The sequence below is a fragment of the Pseudonaja textilis genome, chromosome 2, assembly GCF_049901715.1.
Source record: "Pseudonaja textilis isolate UNSWEBS1 chromosome 2, rPseTex1.2, whole genome shotgun sequence".
Classification (NCBI taxonomy): Eukaryota; Metazoa; Chordata; class Lepidosauria; order Squamata; family Elapidae; genus Pseudonaja; species Pseudonaja textilis.
Genome location: NC_141991.1, coordinates 137,948,533 through 137,969,398, shown reverse-complemented (window position 1 = coordinate 137,969,398; position 20,866 = coordinate 137,948,533). Strand labels below are relative to the sequence as shown.

The 20,866-nt window shown below is 43.1% G+C and overlaps 1 protein-coding gene across 3 annotated transcripts in view; it reads left to right on the top strand.

Moving 5' to 3' along the window:
- The window catches only part of LRP1 (LDL receptor related protein 1), a 311,480-nt gene extending 299,092 nt beyond the window's left edge, over window positions 1-12,388 (top strand). For all 3 annotated transcript variants that reach the window (XM_087925459.1, XM_026713764.2, XM_026713763.2), the window contains 8 exons: window positions 2,205-2,378; window positions 3,346-3,507; window positions 5,010-5,184; window positions 5,426-5,530; window positions 6,239-6,303; window positions 7,200-7,290; window positions 8,722-8,869; window positions 10,342-12,388. In XM_087925459.1, coding sequence (XP_087781585.1) covers window positions 2,205-2,378; window positions 3,346-3,507; window positions 5,010-5,184; window positions 5,426-5,530; window positions 6,239-6,303; window positions 7,200-7,290; window positions 8,722-8,869; window positions 10,342-10,482 — 1,061 coding nt within the window. In that variant the 3' untranslated portion in view covers window positions 10,483-12,388. The remainder of the gene's footprint in view (window positions 1-2,204; window positions 2,379-3,345; window positions 3,508-5,009; window positions 5,185-5,425; window positions 5,531-6,238; window positions 6,304-7,199; window positions 7,291-8,721; window positions 8,870-10,341) is intronic.
- The last annotated feature ends 8,478 nt before the right edge of the window (window positions 12,389-20,866 follow it).

The window sequence follows — 20,866 nt, the reverse complement described above, 5'->3', positions numbered from 1 at the left end:
CCTTGATCCTTCCCGGTCATCCCCTGGTAAGACATGCGAGACGAATACTTTAACATGGTGAGTACCATCGTTTGGGTTTCTTTATCGGACAGTGGAAATCAGATCAAGTATTCCTTCACCAATTGAAGGTGACGGCTGTGAGGACCCCCCTAGATGGATTTTGTGTGGTTTCTTCATAGGGTCGAAGGTGCGAAAATAACAGCAGTATGGAAATATGCAGAGTTTGCATTTTAATCATAACGCTTTGTATGGAGACGATCCAGACTCAGTGGCTTTTTCCAGTTAAGGGTTCTTTTTCAGAAAGATAATCAAGAAAGGTCAAGAAAGGTCAACCAAGCTTGACCTAACCCAAGATGGACAGCTCAGGAACCATGTACCTTTCTCTTCTTTTCGAAAGGAGAGCTCAGTTTCATGATGAAAAGAGAAAAGGATGCACCGTGCAAATGGGAGGAGTTGGAGAGGACGGAGAGCGCAAAATAGTTTAAACCTGTTTAATGCTTAACGGCAATTTTGTTCTGCCTTTTTACATAAATGCAGTAGAACACTGCACACAAGTGTCTTTAGGTAGGAAATCAACAAATTTCAGTGACTTTGTTAAAAATATAAAACTGCAGTTGAGGTTTACAAGCAGTTACATCCTCCTGCCTTAATGTTCTTTTCACTACTGCTGAAGTTAATAGCAAACACAACACCATGAACTAAGCTGTCCTATAGCTTTCTTGCCTGGTGGGCTGATGCTTCTTATGAAAAGTAAGCCGCAAAGCAAATCTACATGCCACAAGTGTATAGAAAGCTATTTCAGGTCCCAGGAGAACAGTGAGCCTCTTCTCTGTTTCTGACTTCCCCTTGCGTTTTTTTATCTCTCGTGGAGCAAGTAATGTTGTGTTTTCAGTCTGATCAGGAAGAGCAGTAGGACATTCTCATACAGAAGCAAGATACATTGTTTAGGGTACTTTACAATCTTACAACCAACTTATTAGTTGCAAGTCACTTGATAGAAGAATCAGTACCTTTGTGCTTCCACTTAAAAGTATGAAGATAAAGACAGTTCTACATACGGCATGTACCTCATGGAATAAGAACCTTTACTGAGAAGTTTCTTGTAAGAATTTCACAAAACTAAGAGAATATTTAGAATGAATTCTTCCAGGTTTGACCATATAACCATAGGGAGATGCTTCAGTCTTCTGCTCTGTCCAGTTTTCCAAGGCTTCCAGCAGATAAGGTCTTTCATATTTCCTGCTTCCTAATATATTCCAGGCATTGAACTTGGTACTTTCCACTGTGCTGTGGATCCTGAACATTTGCCTGAACATCTACTTACCCTGTAGTCTGTAGAGGGATGCTGCTGAGAATTGCTTGTGGACTCTTGCATACTTCTGTTGATCAGTAGCTGGCCACAGAGTAGTTGTGTCGTTAAAAATGAAAGTAGTAGTTTCTATTGAGGTTCTGTGTAGTATAAAATGTATATGTGGGCTGGAGTTATTTATTTTGAAATTGAAGCCCAGTCCCTGGCACAGGAACATCTTTATATTTTAACTTGCTCTCAGTGAAGCGATCGTCTATAATGTCTACTCAAATCTTGGGCTTTCTTTAATATGGATGAAGAGAAACTTCTTCAGATCTTGGTTCCTAGAACCCGTGGTTGCTTAGTCATGCCTTCTTTCTGTATGTACAGAACTCTGGGAAATAATCCTTCTGTAACATGGGTTCTAAATCCACCTTTAGCTCTGAAGGCCTAGGCAATTCCCTTGCTCCGTGAAACCAAATACCTCAACACAAATATCTGCAGTGTGGAAACATTAGCTCCCTGCTGCCGCTTTCCCTCCTCTTCCTCTCTTACTTTTCCACAAGTCAATTTGGATAGTAAGCTTTTCAGAGGAGGAAGTTATTAAAACGGTGCATAATAGCAATAGCATTTAAACTTATATACCGCTTCACAGTGCTTTACAGCCCTCTCTGAGTGGTTTACAGAGTCAGCCTATTGCCCCCAACAATCTGGGTCCTCATTTTACCCACCTCGGAAGGATGGAAGGCTGAGTCAATCCTGAGCCTGGTGAGATTTGAATTGCCAAATTGCAGAGAGCTGGCAGTCAGCAGAAGTAGTCGCAGTAATGCATTCTAACTACTGCATCACCGCGGCTCATAATAATAAAAAGTAAGGAGGACTGCTTTTTCATGTCTTTGCATGCTTTATTCTTCAGGTCCAACCACTGACACTTGCGATCTCGTTTGCCTCAATGGGGGCAGCTGTTTCCTCAATGCACGCAAGCAGCCCAAGTGCCGGTGCCAGCCACGTTACATCGGTGACAAGTGCCAGTATGACCAGTGTGCCAGCTATTGCCAGAATGGAGGCACTTGTGCTGCTTCTTTATCTGGTAAGTTGTTGTAAAAATAAGAGTTGGATGCCCAGGGAGAAGAAAAGTGGAGAGTCCTGGCTTACAATACCAAAAATAATAATAATAATAATACAGTACTGCTCTGTTGGATACAAATGCGATTGGACACCAACATATCCCTCACTTGGCTGCTTGTTTTTTTCTACTATTGTTTCCCTATATTTTAAACTACAGTAGTCCTCAACGTTACGACCACAAGTGAGCCCCAAATTTCTGTTTGCTAAGTGAAACATTTCTGAAGTGAGTTTTGCCCCATTTCACGACCTTTCTTGCCACAGTTGTTAAGCGTATCACTGCAGTTGTGAAGTTAGAAAGTCAGTTGTTAAGTGAATCTGGCTTCCCCATTGACTTTGTTTGTCAGAAAGTCACAATGGGGGATCACATGACCCCAGGACACTGCAAACGTCATACATATGAGTCAATTGCCAAGCATCCGAATTTCGATCACATGACATTGGTGATGCTGCAATGGTTGTAAATCTGAAAAACGATCATAAGCAGCGGTACGATTCAACCAGTGTAACAACCAGTTTGGTGAGGGTGCGCGCACACACACTGCATGCTCACCGGAACTACCAGTTCACCCGAACCAGTCTGAACTGGTAGAATCCCACCCCTGATCATAAGTCCTTTTTTTCAGTGCTGTTATAACTTTGAACAGTCACTACATGAACATAAGTTGAGGAGTACCTGTGTTTTCCCCCCGAAGGCCTTATAAGTTACATATATTCTTTGTCTGTAGTTTCTCTGTGGAGTCAAATCTTCATTGATTGGCTACTTTGAAAATTGAAAGTGGATAGAGACTCGGAGCCAGGGAAAACATTTGACAGCCAAGATGGGCATTCAGTGAAATGCAGGGTTTGCCTCAGGAATTCAGGATACAGCCTCGCCCTGCCAAAATCAAGACCCCACTTAATCGACAATCTCTTTCTTCCCACCCACCCAGGGATGCCAACATGCCGCTGCCCCAATGGCTTCACTGGGTCTCAGTGTAACAAGCCGGTGTGCATGGATTATTGCCTGAACAATGGCAGTTGTACAGTCAACCAGGGTAACCAGCCAAACTGCCGCTGCCCGGACAGTTACGTTGGTGACAAGTGCCAGTTTCGTAAGTATTCCCAGGCAAGCTGATGGCAAGATGTCCTGAGGGTTTTGAAGGGCAGAGTCTGCCCGTTAGTCGCTGCCAAGAATACCTCAAATTCTAACCAAAGGGAGGAAGTACAGAGAAACCAGTTAGTCTAGCCAAGCAGTCTTTCCGCTGACTTCCAGGAAGTTGGAGCTGAAATCTCTGCCTTGCCTCCTTGGATCTTTCTTGGGGTCGGTAGCAACAGTGAAGGTGAAATTGGATGGAGAATATACGCGTTTCTCGCCAAGGATTGCTGTAATCTTTCCACTCAATACAGAGTCATTTCGCTTAACCTATCACTAATGTAAATAGGCACGCTTGGAGTGTGCTTGCAATCTTGGGGCGCATTTACAGTCACTAGGCCAGGGGTGTCAAATTCGCGTTGTCACAGTGGGATGACATGACGTGTTGGGTGTCAGGTTTCCAAGTGATGAAATCCATTTAAAAAGAAAAGAAGGAAGTCCACCTTCCAAAACAATTTCTTTTATTTAGGAAAACATCTGTTGTAATTCCGGATCTAACGCAACCCAGAATTACACCACATAATATCGGAAGTTAGATACAGCCCCCAAAAGTCTCATTCCCCAATGGAAGTAAACCAACGTTTCCTGGTATCATCAATCTGCACCTCCAGGTCTCAGCATGGTCAGCTTTTGTTCCCACGGGAAGAAAAACCACCTAGCCTAAACAGCTCTCTCTATCTCCTCTCCTCCCCCCTTAGGAATGTGGCAAGCCCAAAAACCTTCCCCCCCATAACCAGCAAAGAGAAAGAAAGAAAAGGAATATATCATAAGGCTAAATAAAATGGCTACGCATATGTCAATTTTGGGCTTGACATCGGGACTGTTTTTCCCTTCACTAAACCAGGTGGGGGAGGGGCCAGTACATGACGCATCCAGCCCACAGGCCGTGAGTTTGGCGGTCCCCTGCTGTAGGCACACCATAAAGATTTGCACAGTGTGGGAACTGAAGATGCCAGAGAACTTTATAGAGTGTACCCTTTCCCCTTTGGACCATGCCAGGGTTTCTAGAAGTAAATCCTCTGAATTGGGAGGATCTTAAGTGGCATTCCAGATGAGGCAGACCCTGTTTTGGGATTGGATTACCTTTTTGGAACAGCTTCCAGTTCAGGGGAATTATTTCTGGAAACCACTGAACCATTCAGAGAATGGCATGTTTTGGAAGAGATTTACCACGTTCCTTTTTTGTGGGCGGGTGGAAAGACTAGGACCTTCTAAAGCTGCCTGGAGCATTCTTTTTGCAAATGAGCAAACTGCTATGCACATCCTTAATGTGTTAGCACTTTAAAAAAAATAAAATAACACCATTATTTAATAATAACCAATCAGTGGGGTATAAGAGATAAAAGATTCCGAGTGAGCCGGCAGTCAATTGTTTGTGAATCTCAGGCTCAGGCAGAGTCTCTGCCGTGAATCTGGAATGAATCCTTTCCACTTACGCCAACATCTCTCTTGCTCTTTCAGGCCTTTGTTCCAACTACTGTGAAAATAATGGCGTGTGCCATTTGACAGCCTCTGGGATTCAGCAGTGTCGCTGCACAACAAATTATTACGGTGACCGCTGCCAGCATGACAAGTGTGATCGCTGCCTCAAGGGCAAATGCTCCATCAACAAGCAGACCGGCAATGTCACCTGCATGTAAGTAGGTGGGATTTGTTGCGAGAAGTGCCGATGGGTGTGGAACAAGGAGAGTCCAAGTGGTTCAGGGCTGTAGAGGGAACAAGCTGAACCAAGTACAGGGAGGGGGAGGGAGGGAGAAAAGTCTAGGGCAGAGGGCAAAAGTCTGTCAATAGGCAACATCTTGCAAAATCTTGAAAGACTGAGAATCAGGGTAAGAAATCCGGGCTCCATTGACCATGCTTCCCTTTGACCTTTGCAGCTGCCCTGATGGCAAGATGGCCCCCAGCTGTTTGACTTGCAACAACTACTGCATGAATGGGGGGACATGCACCATGAACGCTGAAACTTCCATGCCAGTGTGCCAGTGAGTAGAGAGGGGACTTGGAATGAAGGGAGGGACATGCCCGTGGGCCCGAGTTAAAAGAAGAGATGACTACCCACCACTTTCCAGAATGATCATGGGTGTTGATTTTCCATGTCATCCTATTCCCCAGTTCTTCTTCTTTAAGGATATTCTTAGAATATTGCCTATTGCCCTATTGCCTTAGATCACCTACAGTAGTTGTTAATAGCACTAGCACTTAGACTTATATACTGTTTCATAGTGCATTACAGCCCTCTCTTAAGCAGTTTACAGAGTCAGCCTATTGCCCCCAACAACCTCGGAAGGAGGGAAGGCTGAGTCAACCTTGAACCAGTCAGGATCAAACTCCTGACAGTGAGCAGAGTCAGTCTGCAATGCTGCATTCTAGCCACTGCGTCACCATGGCTCTACATAACTTTACATAAGTTATGTAGGGCCATGGTGGCACAGTGGCTAGAATAACTACTTTAAATAAATAAATAACTACTTTATTTATTTATTTACTTACTTACTTACTTATTTATTTTGCTGCCTGTTCGCCCATGGTGACTCATTTTTCATAATCATAATTCATGTAATCCAGCCCTGATTTATTCTTCTCTCAGTTAGTTTTCCCCCCAAAATTGCCCAGTGCTCCTGCCAGCATCTTTCCTGCTCAGAGGAACTGCCCTGTTGGGTTTATACTGTGTTTTGCTTCTCGTTCTACAGGTGTATCTTGGAAATGACTGGGGAGCGTTGTGAGGAATCTGTGAACAGCATACAACAAAGCAACCGTAAGTGGAGTGGGGACATGGCTGTTGTAGGGACTGGGGTGTGTGTTGGACAGGTATATTGGGAGGTTGGAGGTCATTTATTTGTAGAAAAAAAATTGATAAGGTTCCAAATCAAACAGACAATGTGACTCATGATGTTTCAGTGTCTGAGAGCCTGCCTCCCACTATATTTACAGGTGGAACAATCCACTAAGATTATCTTTCCAGATCTGATGAGATGGTAGGAATATCATCAATTGGTTTTGGGGGCATTAGCAAAGAATGGTTCCCCTGCAAAAGTTGCCTTTGAAATGATTAGGAAGATAACTATATTCAAGGCAGAACAGATAATATTTTCACTGTCCTTGTTCTTGGAGCTGCTATAAGTTCTGTAGAGGAGAGAAGTTCAGTACAGAAGATTGCGAAAATTAAAGGTATATTGCAATGAAGAGTTATTGCAGCGAAGAGTCTGGTGGAGAGGCAGAGCAATACTGCCACCCCACCCATTGCCAAATTGCAACCCCATCTCTTCGTTCTAAGGAGAAGGCGTTCTGTCTATTTGAAGCAAGGCGGTTGACTTGTTCCTCCTCTTCTCCAACTTTATTATTATTATCCACATAATAACACTGTAGCGTAAGTTGTATTGAAGGTGCTTGGCTCAAACTCATGCTTAGAAGGCCTTTTGCTTCTGAAGGGAGAACTGGGGTCCCCACAGTGTCACCCACTACACCCACTTGTCTCCCATTTGGGAATATACTCTCTCAGATTGTTATCTATTGCTATCATCATTTGGCAGAAAAAAGAAGCGATATCAAGAGACATGTGTAAAGAGAAGGTAATGTGGCACACATGTCCAGAGCGGAAGTGAATGTTTTCTATGTTTCAGAGGCAACCAATGTCTCCCTATTTTTTTCTAGGAACTGTGTCTATTGTCATTCCAATTCTGCTGCTGCTGCTCCTAATGCTAGTGGCTGGTGCTGTGGTTTGGTACAAAAAACGGATTAAAGGGTAAGCTTGGGCATTCCAAAACAATGAATGCAGATGGTCTAAGAAGTCCTATATAACTACCATAGTACAGACTGGGATTCTATCCTTAAATACGGGATTATTTATTTATAAAAGCCAGCTGTTAAGACAGATGCAAACCCTTCTCGGCAAAGGTTCAGCTTTGATTATGTCTATGAGCCAGTCTGTTGCACTTCTGTTCTCACCTATGACGCCATTTGCCTTGGGTCAATAAGTCCTTTCAGGTGCCAAATTGGATTGAAGCATCTTGTACTACGGTATATGGTAGATTCATAATATACGGTAGTATCTGGATTGTCTCAGGAGGAAATGGATGGGGAAAGTGTCTCTTTTGGATACTTAGATCTTAATCTGCTGCCAAAATGCATGGATCTTTGACTTCAAGCAAGTACCTTAAGAGAGGAAATGTCACTGCAATATTTATATTTTTACATAATGATAGATAGACAGACAGACAGACAGAAGACAGACAGACATAGGCAGATAGATAGAGGAAGACAGGCAGAGACATCCATACATCCATGATATACACATGCACACACGTAAAGGTAAAGGTTTCCCTGTCCAGTTATGTCTGACTAGGACACAGTGCTCATCTCCATTTCTTGACAGAGGGAAACGGCACTTCCAAAGACATGTTCCATGGTCATGTGGCCACCATGGTTATATGCCAAAGGCGAATGGAACACTATTACTGACAGCGATGAACTCTGGAACCCTGACAATTACCTTTCCACCTAAGTGGCACCTATTAATCTACTCACATTTGCCTGCTTTCAAACTGCTAGGTGGGCAGGAGCTGGGGCAAGGAACGGGAGCTCTCTCCCTTGCGTTGCGCTCAGGTCTCGAACCGGGCTGTCAGCTTTCCATCTTGACAAACTCAATGCCTTTAACCTCTGAGCCGTCACGTCCCCTATATCCAGATTACTTTACAACTAAACTTTTCTGTATTGACAGACACTATATCCCTCCCTCCCCATTATATGCATAAAAGTTATTCTGAGAGCCAAACTACATTTTACAATTAACACCTTGGATTCCAGTCTCCTATGTTTATAAAGTTGGGTAGGTAGAGCTATTTCCATGTCCTTACCACCAAATTCAACAATTACCACCAAACTCAAAACATTTTTCCCCCGGGAAGGATATTTGCTGTGCAAAATCAATGCATGCGGAAAAGATTAAGGATCCTTTTACACACGTTCCTTCAAGGCATTTAAACCATCTCAACAAAGACAACAAGCACAACAAGCAGAAACACCGAGTTAGTGCATAATTCTTCCTCCACCTCCCAAGAATTTGCAGTTCAGGTCCTACTCAGTAATGCTGCATTGCTGGATGCTTGCATCAATGCCCAACCGTGGGTGTTTGACACCCCCTCCCATTCATTCCTGCTGTGTCTCTCTCTTCCAGGGCCAAAGGTTTTCAGCACCAGCGCATGACCAACGGAGCCATGAACGTGGAGATTGGCAATCCCACCTACAAGATGTACGAGGGGGACCCTGACGCAGATGATGTAGGGGAGCTGCTAGATGCCGACTTCGCTCTGGACCCTGATAAGGTTTGGAAGAGGAAAATGGGAGCCCCAGACTGCACGAAGATATTGTGCACCATCATTATTATATGAGGAAAAGCCGCATTACCCAATCTTTAGTTACACATGGTGATGATAATTTAAACAGGTAGTCCCCGACTTACAACAGTTCATTTAGTGACCATTCAAAGTTACAACAGCACTGAAAAAAGTGACTTGGTCATAAGTCGAGAACTATCTGTAAGTAGCATTTGTACCCGAATGAATAGCTGCAATTGCACATTTTGTGTCATGAACACAACAGTTCCCTTCCTATCGCAAGGTCTTCAAGGATTAAAAGAGCCACCCTTGAGGACAGAGATCAAATGCCATCGTGTGATTTTCGCACAATGATGTGGTTGTTGGAAAATAGAGAACCCTTTTCAAACGACCATAAACTTGCAAATCTTCAATCATTTCACCTACTTCCAATCTGTTAAATTTTAAATTTGCAATTTAAAAAGGTTTCATTTAGTGTTTCTGTAGAACATATCTGGAAAAACTGTGGGAGTCTTGCCTTCTACTGGCTCTGGATTTAAAATATCCAATTTGCCTGTAGCCTATCAATGCTGGATTATTCGCAGTTTTCCAGACGTTTGGGCACAAATACTAGCCTTAAACTCCCCAGCCATGGTTTTATTTGCACCAGGGAATTGGAGAAACTTTGGTGGCATTATCCTCCATTTTCATGCTTAACCATACAATATGATTTAGTATTGGGGTGTGTATTTATAGTAACTTCAAAAACAACAAGAACTACTAATGTGCTTTGTTATCCCCCAAACCAACAATTTGAGCAATGCATTTTGCTATTAGATAACCACATTAAAACAGGGGAAGGGAGGCAACTGGATGTAGTGTGGAACACCCGTTAACGTTGGCCAAAGCCTGAGTTTGGGGTCGTGAGGTCTCCCCATCACTTGAAAGGATCCGTGCTATCTCTCCAGGCATTATTGCTGTGTGATTGGTTTTCCTTTTCACCGAGGGGTTGTAACGCCACTCAGAATCACTCTTTTCAGCGAGGGGGCAGCTCAACTAAGTGATAAATAAAAAGGATGCACGGATTTCAGAAAATCATTTGGAATAAGTGCTTCTGAATGCTCATAAGCACAGCGCCTCTCCACTATTCATGGAAGCTGCGCCGTTTTTGTCAGACTGCTTGATGTTAAAAGTGTCACCGGCCAGAAGAAGCTTTTTTTTTTAAAAAAAAACAAGTATTATGGAGAAGCCCGAAGGAAATAATGTTCCCTTCGTGAAAAGTGTCGCACTGACACGAGGTCCAAACCTTTTTAAAGCCACGCTAGTTGTTGCCATATTGTGGTGGGAAGGAAGGGAACAACAGTCTCCGAGATGGTGATGATGCTGGGGATAATATAAAGATGAAGTATCAAGGGAAGCTGGCTTTGTCCTTTTCCCGGCCATCTTCTTACTCTCTTTTTTTTCCCCTTTCTCTCCTCTAGCCCACAAACTTCACAAACCCAGTGTACGCCACACTCTACATGGGTGCCCACAACAGCCGCAATTCACTAGCCAGCACAGACGAAAAGCGGGAGCTGCTGTCGAGAGGGGCAGATGATGACCTAGGCAACCCCCTGGCATAAGGAATGGGGGTAATGGGCCATCAGCCCAAGACAGAGACCAGATGGAAAGAGACCAGATGGGGAGGGAGCAAGAGATACTGTATAAATGTACAAATGAAGGATTATTACTTTTATATGTGAGCAGTATTATTACCTGTATATTCCCTTTCATCTACCAGCCGCTGAATCTCTTGTCACTGGACTCAGGGGTGATTGAAGTTAAGGCAATGTAGGGAATAGGGGAAGAACTGTAAGAAGACCCCACTTTAGGCTAAAGGGCTGGATCTTTTTGCTTGCTGCACAAAACAATCCACTTCTGCTTCTTCTGCAGGCAGCTTTTAGGTTGCTAGCCTTTTAAAGTTTTGCAATACTTTCCCACCCTTCTCAGGATGCAATTGATGAATCCAGGAAGGCTTTTTTCTTGCCAGAAGTTGGAGATGAACCATATTGAAAAGTGCATGTCTGAAACTTGCAGGGAAGGGGAACATCTTCCTTCCTTCTCGTGCACACTGAAAATTGGTTCCGCTGAACGTGGATCGCAATATGATGCCAATGTTGACAACTCAATGTAGGTTTGTCGGAGAAGAGATACCCACGACAGACACACCAGTGATCTTTTAATTCTGGGGCACTGGGGGGGGACACACGCACCATGATTTTAGTTTGCTTATTTCCATTTGCCCCCTTTTCCCCCTCCCTCCACAGACTGATCCATTTGGGAAGAAAATGGGGAGTGGGTCAGTAGCTGCACATCCATCACAAACGTGGGTTGGAGAAAACCCCAGAGGAACCTGTGGATGTGCTACTGTATGTGAACTCATCCCTTAGGAAAATGTAAGGTGTTTTCCCCGAGGAACCCTCAAAAACCTTGTTCTGTTTTGTGATTCCTCTTTCAAAACGAAACAAAAAACGAAGCCTTATATCAGGATGTCTTAAGGAGCAGATTTCTCTGCAGTGCACAGACATGGCAATACCTTATCCTGGCCTGTTTCTCCTTCCCCCTTTGTGCAACAGTTCCATTTGCTCAGTGAGCAAAAGGAGCTGACTCTTGATTTGACCATTTGTCATTTAAAAAATAAAAAAAAACCAAACCAACCCTTCAACGTTTCTTTTCGGTGTTCCATCAGGTCCTCTCAGATCACCCGAAAGTCCACAAAAGGCCCTTTGGCTACCGAAGAATTGAATTAAAGAACCACTGGTGTAAATGTTCTTCTCATCAAGTGCATTCTTATTTTTTTTTTCCCCAATAGTTTTTTCCTGTGTATTTCCAACAATGGCCTTTTCTCTCACAGCACCCAGCCAGTCTAATCTTTGCAACGCCTTAATCATTTTTTTTTCTACCAATATGATTTTAATCTCCTCTTATCCCATCAGCCACCACCCAAACTGGTTTTCTCGTATCTTTTCACCTTTCCACTAATTTTTTTTTCCCCTCGAAAGCATTTTATTTCCAGAAATCATATTCTTTTGGGAGAATTATTACTTTGACTGTATCTCACTTTATTTTAGTGTCCGTGTCTTAAGACTAAGCAGAGTTTACAAATTGTGAATTGCAACCAAGGTCCCATTTCTTCCCCTCTTTCCTGACCTTCCCTCCCTCCTCCCTCCATCACCACAATTTCCATCATTCCTATTTCTGGAAAGAGGTTCAAATGTTATTTCAACTTCTCATTTCTTTCCAACCTGTTTTTGGTTTGTTTGTTTTTTAAAGATGAAATCAGATCAGAAGTAAATAAGATGAACTAGCTTTTATAGTAGAAATTACACGCATGTAGGGGGGAGGGAAGGAGGTCTCCTCAGCATTTTTTTTTCCCTGGGAAGAGGGCCCAAATGTTTTAATAATTTTTGCCAGATTACTTTACAACTAAAAACAAAACATTAAAAATAAAAAACAGATATTGTTATAAATAAAATTTTTAAAAACTAACGCTTTTAAATATTTCTTCTTTATTTCATTGGGGGCTGATTTTATTCCACGGGAAATTGCAAATTCTGAACAGTTTTGTCGTGTGTAACCTAAACAACAGGAGAACCAACTTGGTTTGGTAGTTAAAGAACCAGGGTAGAGACTGAGAGATGGTGAGTTCTAGACCCACCTTGGGCCAGTCACTCACTCTCAGCCCTAGGAAGTAGGCAAGGGCAAACCACTTATGAAAAACTTGCTAAGAAAACTGCAGTGACTTGTTCAGGCAGCCACTGAGAAGGCACCAAAACAAAAAAAAACAAATCCAACTAAATAGCAGATACACCTATCTAGCAAAGCAAGTGGTCTGGGCAGCCTCAGCCTATGAAAAGACCTTGGCGAAGTTTTGCTCTGCTTCAATTTGATATCAGGCAGGCAGAGAAATCACCTCCCTGCTTGCTGTAAATCGTTTCTCCCTCTCCAAAACTATTTAGAGAAGCTTTTTAAGTTGTCAGGTTGCTTTGTGGAGGTAATAGGGGATGGAATCTAGACTGAGAAGTCAGAAAATATTCCAGAAAATGACATGCCCCTTCTGCACTGTTGGCCATAATGCATGTGTGTGTGTGTGCGCGCGCGCACACACACACACACACACACACACGCAGTTACCAAGAATCAAGCAGGAGTCTAGCTTTTGTTTGATTAATAGCGTTCTTCCTCAACTTGATGTCTTGTGTGTTCTCATAATCCCCCGTCTAGTATAACAAACTTGTAGATTGATGAAGGCTGTTTCACGGAATTTTGATTTCTTCTAAAGATGGTATCCCCAAAGACCGTGGAATGTTCAAAACAGCCTTTATGAAGCTTCATATTACCTCATCTTAAGTATGGATGGAGTATCCCAGTCAATAACCTTTTTAAACATCAAATCTTAGGAGTGATTGTGAGGATAAGGAGCCAGATGACTGATAAGGAGCCAGAAGACCATTCAAGCAATAGCGGCTGAAATTCCTACTGTAGCTCTATGAAATTCAGGATTTCCTTCTGCATCTCACCGGCTTTGTTTGAAATCTCTGTCCTGCTAGTCTAGTAATATTCATTTTAATAGGCATTGTATTTCCCCCCCTTCATCTCTCTTAACAACCCATCACTTGCTTTAGATTCCTATTGTAAGGAAAAGGGTAGTTAGGAAGGACAAAGTTGAGGGAAAAAATTCTGCCATTGGCTACCACAGCTCACTTGGATGAAACTGATGGTGTGAAGATCACAAAAGAAACTTTTGTTACAAAATGTAGGTTCCAAGCCATATTCCTGTTGGACTCCTTAAAACAGAGGCCTCCAAACTTGGCAACTTTAAGCATAGCCGGCTGGAGAATTCTGGGAGTTGAAGTCCACAAGTCTTAAAGTTCCCAAGTTTGGGGACCCCTGCCTTAAAATGAGGTCTTTAAAAAAAAAAAACCTCTAGGGTCCCTTCCAGCCCAGTGATTACATGATTATGATCATGGTGCGTTCCTCCATTTCTAAATTCATTCTAGCGTTTTCTATTTTTGAACTAAATCTTGATCAATATCTTGATCCATCCCCATGTTTCCTCTATTTTGCATGAGCTTTGTGGAGGATCAACATGATTTGAATCTCCATATTGGTCACCAGGTGGCACCAACAACTTCAGATAAAGATTGTTCAGGCCAAAGCTGAGCCTGATAGGAAATTAAAGTTGCCTTGTTAAAAAATATTATGTGCCTTATGCACACTATCCCTACAACAAAGAACTTTCCAGTTGAGTCAGCTTTCTTAAATCTGTGCCAAACCTTTTCACTTGCTGAGTGGTTGATTTTGGTTTCTTTTGTGGGGAAAATCTCCACTCAAAAAAAACCATACTGAATCTATATGGCACTCTAATTTTCAATTTTGCAGTAGTGACATCCAAAATAAGGGTTTGAGCAAAGAACTTTCTGTGAGGGTTTCCCTATTAAAGGTAAGATTGTCATGTACACACAATCCACTTCCAGTCTTAGGGAATGAGGAAGACAGCATCTCGGGTAGACATTTCCAGATGAGCTTGACTTCAGCAGTAAAAACTAGGACTTCCCTGGTCCAGAAGTTGTCAAAGTTGGTAATTTTGCCATGCCTTATTACCTGGCATTGTATGCATTGCCATCTTGGGGATTCGGTTGTTCTCCATGCGGAGAATTTGACCTGCAAATTGGAGCCAAATTAAGGAATGGACAAAATGATGTCAGTGAAAAATGAGGCTAAAATAATCTCTTCTCAACTCCCAAAGGAGTGTTGGATTTTTAATTGTCAAAATGGTAGCATCTCATCTGTGCAGTTGACTAACATCCTAAGCCTTTAACCATCTAATCCAAGCACAAGCCAGGTTACAATCTGCCTTTTGCAGGCTACTCTGGTCCACCAAGAATATTCTCCCAAATGCTTCTAAATCATCAGAAACACACCTAGACTACAAGTCCATCCATGTAACAAATTTTTAATCCTTCAGTTTTTCTCCTCTCACAATCTATATATAGTGTAAATGCTTAATATATCCTTACCCAGACCTTTTCTTAGCATATAAATCCCAACATGCCTCATACAATCTCTGGCAGTGATCCCACACTTAATATGTATATTTAGAGATTTGCTTTATCTTTTCTGAACCTACAAATTCCACAAAGACAACCCTGTTTTTATTCCCTCCACACCTACAACAAATCTCAAGATTATTGTTCACAAATTCTCAGACTAGAATAGCAGAGCTGCCTTTATAAGATCTGATTACTTCTTACTGTGCCCTCAGTTTTGGCTGACAGTGTTAAATAATAGAATATTGGGTTCACTGACAACCTATGATTCTACCAAAAAGGTTTGAAATTCTGTTGACTACACACATTTGCATGTTTGATGGGGTGGGAAGAAAAGTCACTAGATGCTTTTCATTGTTGCATTAATGGTTTGTTGAAAAAATTAGGACTAGTATCACAGAATATGCTAATTGCAGATGAGAAACCACAGGTAGAGATAAAGCAAAGTGACATGGTAACCTGTGCAGGGCAACAAAAGAAGACCCAGCCGATCAGCTGGGGTTCGGGAGGCAGAGAATAGATGGGGGCGGGGCCAGTCAGAGGCGGTATTTGCCGGTTCTCCGAACTACTCAAAATTTCCACTACTGGTTCTCCAGAACTGCTCAGAACCTGCTGGATACCACCCTCTGGTTAGAGGGGTTTTAGAAGCAAAAAGGGTATTTTAGGTCTTTCCCACATTCCCAATTCCAGTGATAACATGCTGTGCCCTGACACAGTGCCCATGTTTTTTAATTTAAAATATGCAATCATTATCAGTAAGAAGGCTCTCTATCCTTAACTTGTATGTTATGTCATGGAGGACATATCACGTGAGCTTATTCATAGCAACAATCGTTGCTTGAAACACCTTCAAGGCAATATCTAGAATATAATATTGGTACTAATCCCACCTCAGCCACTGCCAATTTATCATCCTGGACACATTCAGTTGACCTTTTTCAACTGAAATGTTGTCCTGTGATGAATGCTTCATCCCCAATATTGTCAAATGTTTTATACCCTTCTGTGACTTCCTTACATATCCCAAGGCACGTGCAAGGTTGCTCTTCTTCAGCTTGCGTTAGTTGCCGTTTCCTACGATTCCCTCTTAAGTTATTTGGTTATTGTGTTTGTCAGAGAGTAAAATTTCCTCGACCAAGAAGCCCCCACAGGAGCAGCCCAAATCTGGAATATGGGAAAGGCCAATGCAGATCAGGCCAAGAGGTGGCATTAGTGTTTTCCAGATGTTTTGGACTGCAATTCCCAAAGTCTTATGAAATCTGGGGCTGATGGATACTCAAGTCCAGAACGCAGAGCACACAGTTGTCTATGCCTGGATCAGACCTAGCTGGAAAGAAGTTTGGGGAGTAACAATAGTCGGATTGCCTTGCCTGAAATATGGAAATATGGTTCAGAGAGACATCCCGTGATAGTGTAATCAGAAGTTCTCTTCACTTATTTCAGTAGGATTTATTTTTAGGAAGTATGTATATAAAAGTGTAAGCTATAATTGCCTTTCACAATCTGGTTGATAGATGTAAACATAAGAAACGTTCTGTTTTCTGACAGGGAAAAAAAGATTCACTCTTTCAAGGCGAAAGACTGTGGTGGAAAAAAATGCTTAAGATTGTGCTGGGAGATGCCAGCTTCAGAGATCTGCAAATAACATTCCTCCCCTATATTTTTAAAATGGTATGTGGAAATGGGAGATGGCAAACTTACTTTCCCCTTCATCCCCCCCAAAATTCTGTTGTGTCATACACATCCTGGCCTAATCTGAATGCCTAGGATGCTATCGTGGCTATGATCGTTGCACCAGTGTGGTGCAACGGTCAAGATGTTGATCTGGCACCAGGGAAACTCTGGTTCAAACTCACCCTCAGCCACAGAACTCCCTGGTGACTTTGGGCCACATACACTCACTTAGTCCTGATCCCTTTGCAAGGTGGCGATTGTGGGGAAAATGGGAGAAGGGAATGCTACCTAGCAGTGGTGGGATTCAATTTTTTTTACGACCAGTCCTGTGGGCATGGCTTGGTGGGTGTGGTGGGTGTGGCTTGGTGGGCGTGGCAGGAGAAGGATGCTGTAAAATCACCATTACCACCCCATTCCAGGGGAAGGATACTGTAAATCCCCATCTCTCCCCACCCCACTAACCTGCTTTCCAGCTCCGTTCTCCTGTGCAGGGCAACAAAAGAAGACCCAGCCGATCAGCTGGGACTCAGGAGGAAGAAAATAAATGTGGGCGGGGCCAGTCAGAGATTCCAAACTACTCAAAATTTCCACTACCGGTTCTCCAGAACTGGCCAGAGCCTGCTGAATACCCACCTCTGCTACCTAGGTAGCCTTGAACTCCTGGAGGAAAAGCAAGATATAAATATGCCAAGTAGCTGAACAGATGGTGAATAGCCACAGGATGCATCAAGGCAGATAATACGATGTCTGTGGGCTCCGGCTGGTTTTTTTTTTTTTCCATCCAGACCTTCTTTTCCATCTGGGTCCACCTATGCCTGAGGTAAGCAAACAAGTCGACTTTCCTGGCTTCGCTTTTATAGCTGCCTTGCTTGAGAACATGAAGGACAAGGACAAAGGGAATCTGGCTTTGTCAGTGGGGTGGATGGATAGCTCACAAAAGCCCAGAGGGGCGTGCTCCACCCTACAGGTCATTTATCTAGTTTCTGCTCCATCCTCCTTGAAGAGGTTGTGCATCCCGGTATACATCTTGCTCTCACATGACTCTGCAACTCATAATAGCAAATTGTTTCCCACTGGAAGTTAAAAATCAATACATGATGGATTGGGTAGTGCCATATATTAATATGGAATGGTGTCTTGTCACTCCTGTTAAGGTGACCCCCAATATAAGTCCAGCAAAGCAAAGGAATCGGGAAGGCCAAAAGAACCCTGATGTTAATAGTCCAAAAGGGAGGGATGGAAAAAATCTGGATGGAAGAAATGTATCTCCTGCTAGCACAGTGGGCAGCCCAGATGGAAAATGAGCAGTGAACCAAATATTAATTCTGTAAAATCAGGGAAGAAGGGAAGGGAAGGGAAGGGAAGGGAAGGAAGGAAGGAAGGAAGGAAGGAAGGAAGGAAGGAAGGAAGGAAGGAAGGAAGGAAGGAAGGAAGGGACTCTACTCATCTAATGAGAGAGCAGAACAGAACAAAATGAAAATGTCATAATACTGTAATTAACAGGTACCAATAGGAATCTTGTGTGTTCTAAACAAAAACTCTATCTTTTTCCTATCTTTCTTTCCCTGCAGTCTTCACCTTTGTACTTCTGCCTCCAGCAAAACTCAGAATTCAGCCTGGATCTTTATCAACATTGCACTTGCAGTTTACACCTTTATGTATCTTGACTTCATCTCTACAATTTCTCCACTCTCTCACAACAGCCGACAGGCACCTGTTGCCTTTAACAGACAGAAGTTCAACAGCTGTTTCCTTTCTTAGTTAATGGTGTGACAGAAACGACAAGGGTGCCACCCCCAAAAAAATCAGTCTGTCACGGAATCGCTAAAGGCACAACAGGTGGGGGGTGTGTGAAATAAGGAATAGAGCGTGACTGGGAGCAAGCATGAGAAATATGTGTCATCCTGAATTCAGCTACAAAGTTTTAATTTCTTCACTTGTACAGCAGGAAAAAAAAAAGACAAATCAATTTGAAACACGCAAACCAGGTTCTATAGCTGCCTGATTTTGGCACTTACTGTATTGTCAGACGGTGTAATCTTATTCTGAGGAATACATGCCAATCCAAGATTGTCTCTCCATGAAGGCTTTTTTTAAACATATTTCTTTATTGCCCCCATATTTAGAGCCTATCCAGCTTCCATATGCCACAGCAAACGAGTTAGACTATAGTTTCCCACATTCTCAATCAATAATCAGTACACAGCGAGAAGGCACCTTGGAGGTCTTCTAGCCAACCCTGTTGTCAAGCAGGAGACCCCTACTATTTCACACAAGTGACTGTCCAGTCTCTTCTTAAAAACCTCCAGTGATGAAGCACCAACAACTTCTGAAGGCAAACCATTCCATTGATTAATTGTCTTGATTAGTTTCCATCCATTGTTTCTTGTCCTGCCCTCTGGTGCTTTGGAAGATAAGTTGATCTCCTTCTCTTTGCAGCCTCTCAAATACTGGAATATTGCTATCATGTCCTCCCCTAGTCCTTTTTCTCTAGACTAGCCAAAGCCACATCCTGCAACTCTTTCTTCATAGGTTTTAGTCTCCAAGCCTTTAATCATCTTAGTTGCTGTTCTCTGCAATTTTCCCAAAGTCTCAATATATTTTTGTAAAGTGATCCAAACTGGATGCAGTATTCCCAGAGTGGCTTTACTAAGGCTTTATAAAGCAGTACTAACTAATACTTCACGTGGTTTTGATCCTATGTCTCTATTTATATAACCAAGGATTGTATTAACTTTTTTGGCTGCCGCTGCACACTACTACTACCTCATATTTAAGCGATCGTCCATTAGGACTCCACGATCCCTCTCATAGGTAACTGTTTTTGAGGCATGTTTCACCTAATCTGTACTCGTACCTTTGGTTTCTCCTGCCTAAGTGTAAAACCTTGCTTTTCTCTCCAATATAATCCATATAACTACAACAACACAGACACTTCAGATGTTAACCTTTTCGCAATGTGTAGATTTTGGCAAGACATACTTGATACTTGCAGAAAAGACCTTACCATTAAAATTGGGCTTTGCTTTTCCAGTTAAAAGCACAGGATAAAATAAGTGACAGTCGGTGGTCAATCTCCTAGCTTCTGAATGCAAAGCCTATGAAATTCTTCCCGTCTCCATATAAGGTAAACATAGAAAGACTGTTCTAATGTTCACTCTTTTTTCCCCAGTGTGGGTAGATTAAATGAAAGGGGAAGGGTCAACAACGCCTAGCCCACAGAAGGCATTAAATATGTGATTAAAAATCATAACAAAGGAAACTGGTTTTGCTCAGAATGCAATGATTTTCTATATGTGTTCAAGAAGAAAACTATCAGTTCTATTGATATTGTGAGTAAAAGCTAACTATATAAGATATTGGTATAGAACAAAAATTACACAATAGCTGGAAGGAACAATTCCATTATTAGGGAATTATTCTTTCCTCCTGAGGTGAATATAATTTAAAACAAATGAAAGTTGAATGGAAAAAAGGAGAGAGAAAACAGATAGATAGATGATAGATAGATACCGTGTTTCTCCAACAATACGGCCTCCACCAATAGGAAGCCCCACCATGTTTTATTGGCATAAAATCAAATTAAGCCCCTCCCCCCAAATTAAGGCCCATATTAAACATGCAAAATGAGGGGGGAATGGCAGGGGGGGGGGCTTGCCGTTAGGAAGTACTTTTGTTGCATGCCCGGATATGGTGCTGCCTGTGTTGATGGGGCACTTCATATCTGGAGACCTTCCGCCACCGTTGCTTTCCCTTCTCCCTTGCTGCCACGGTGTTAGAGCAACGCCGCGGGGTTTGGCACAGCCACCTGCGGCCAGCCAGGGCTCCTCCCTGCAACCGGAGCCCTGCGGAGACACTTGGCTTCAGGCGCTCCTGTCGCCGCCTTCCCTTTGCCTTCGAAGGTAAAGTGAATTATTTTTAAAACGACACCCTACTGCAACAAGGCATCTCCTGCCCGAGAGGGCAGCCCAACCCCATGTGGGGAGGCGAATCTCAGCACAGGATCGGCCCACCTCGGGAGAAGCGCCCAGCCGCCATCCCTGCCTGGTGCCAGGCAGAGCACTAAGAGCTTTGCCTGGGGCGCCCAGCACAGCTGACAGGCAGGCCCTCCTTCCCAGTAGCAGAGCTCTCACCAAGGCAGCGAGTGCCTTCCTGCCGACCCTCCGCTCATCCTGCCAGGGCCGCTCCAGAGCCGTGCGGGCTGGGCAGAGCCAGGAAAGCGAGCCGCGGGTGTGCGCCCGCC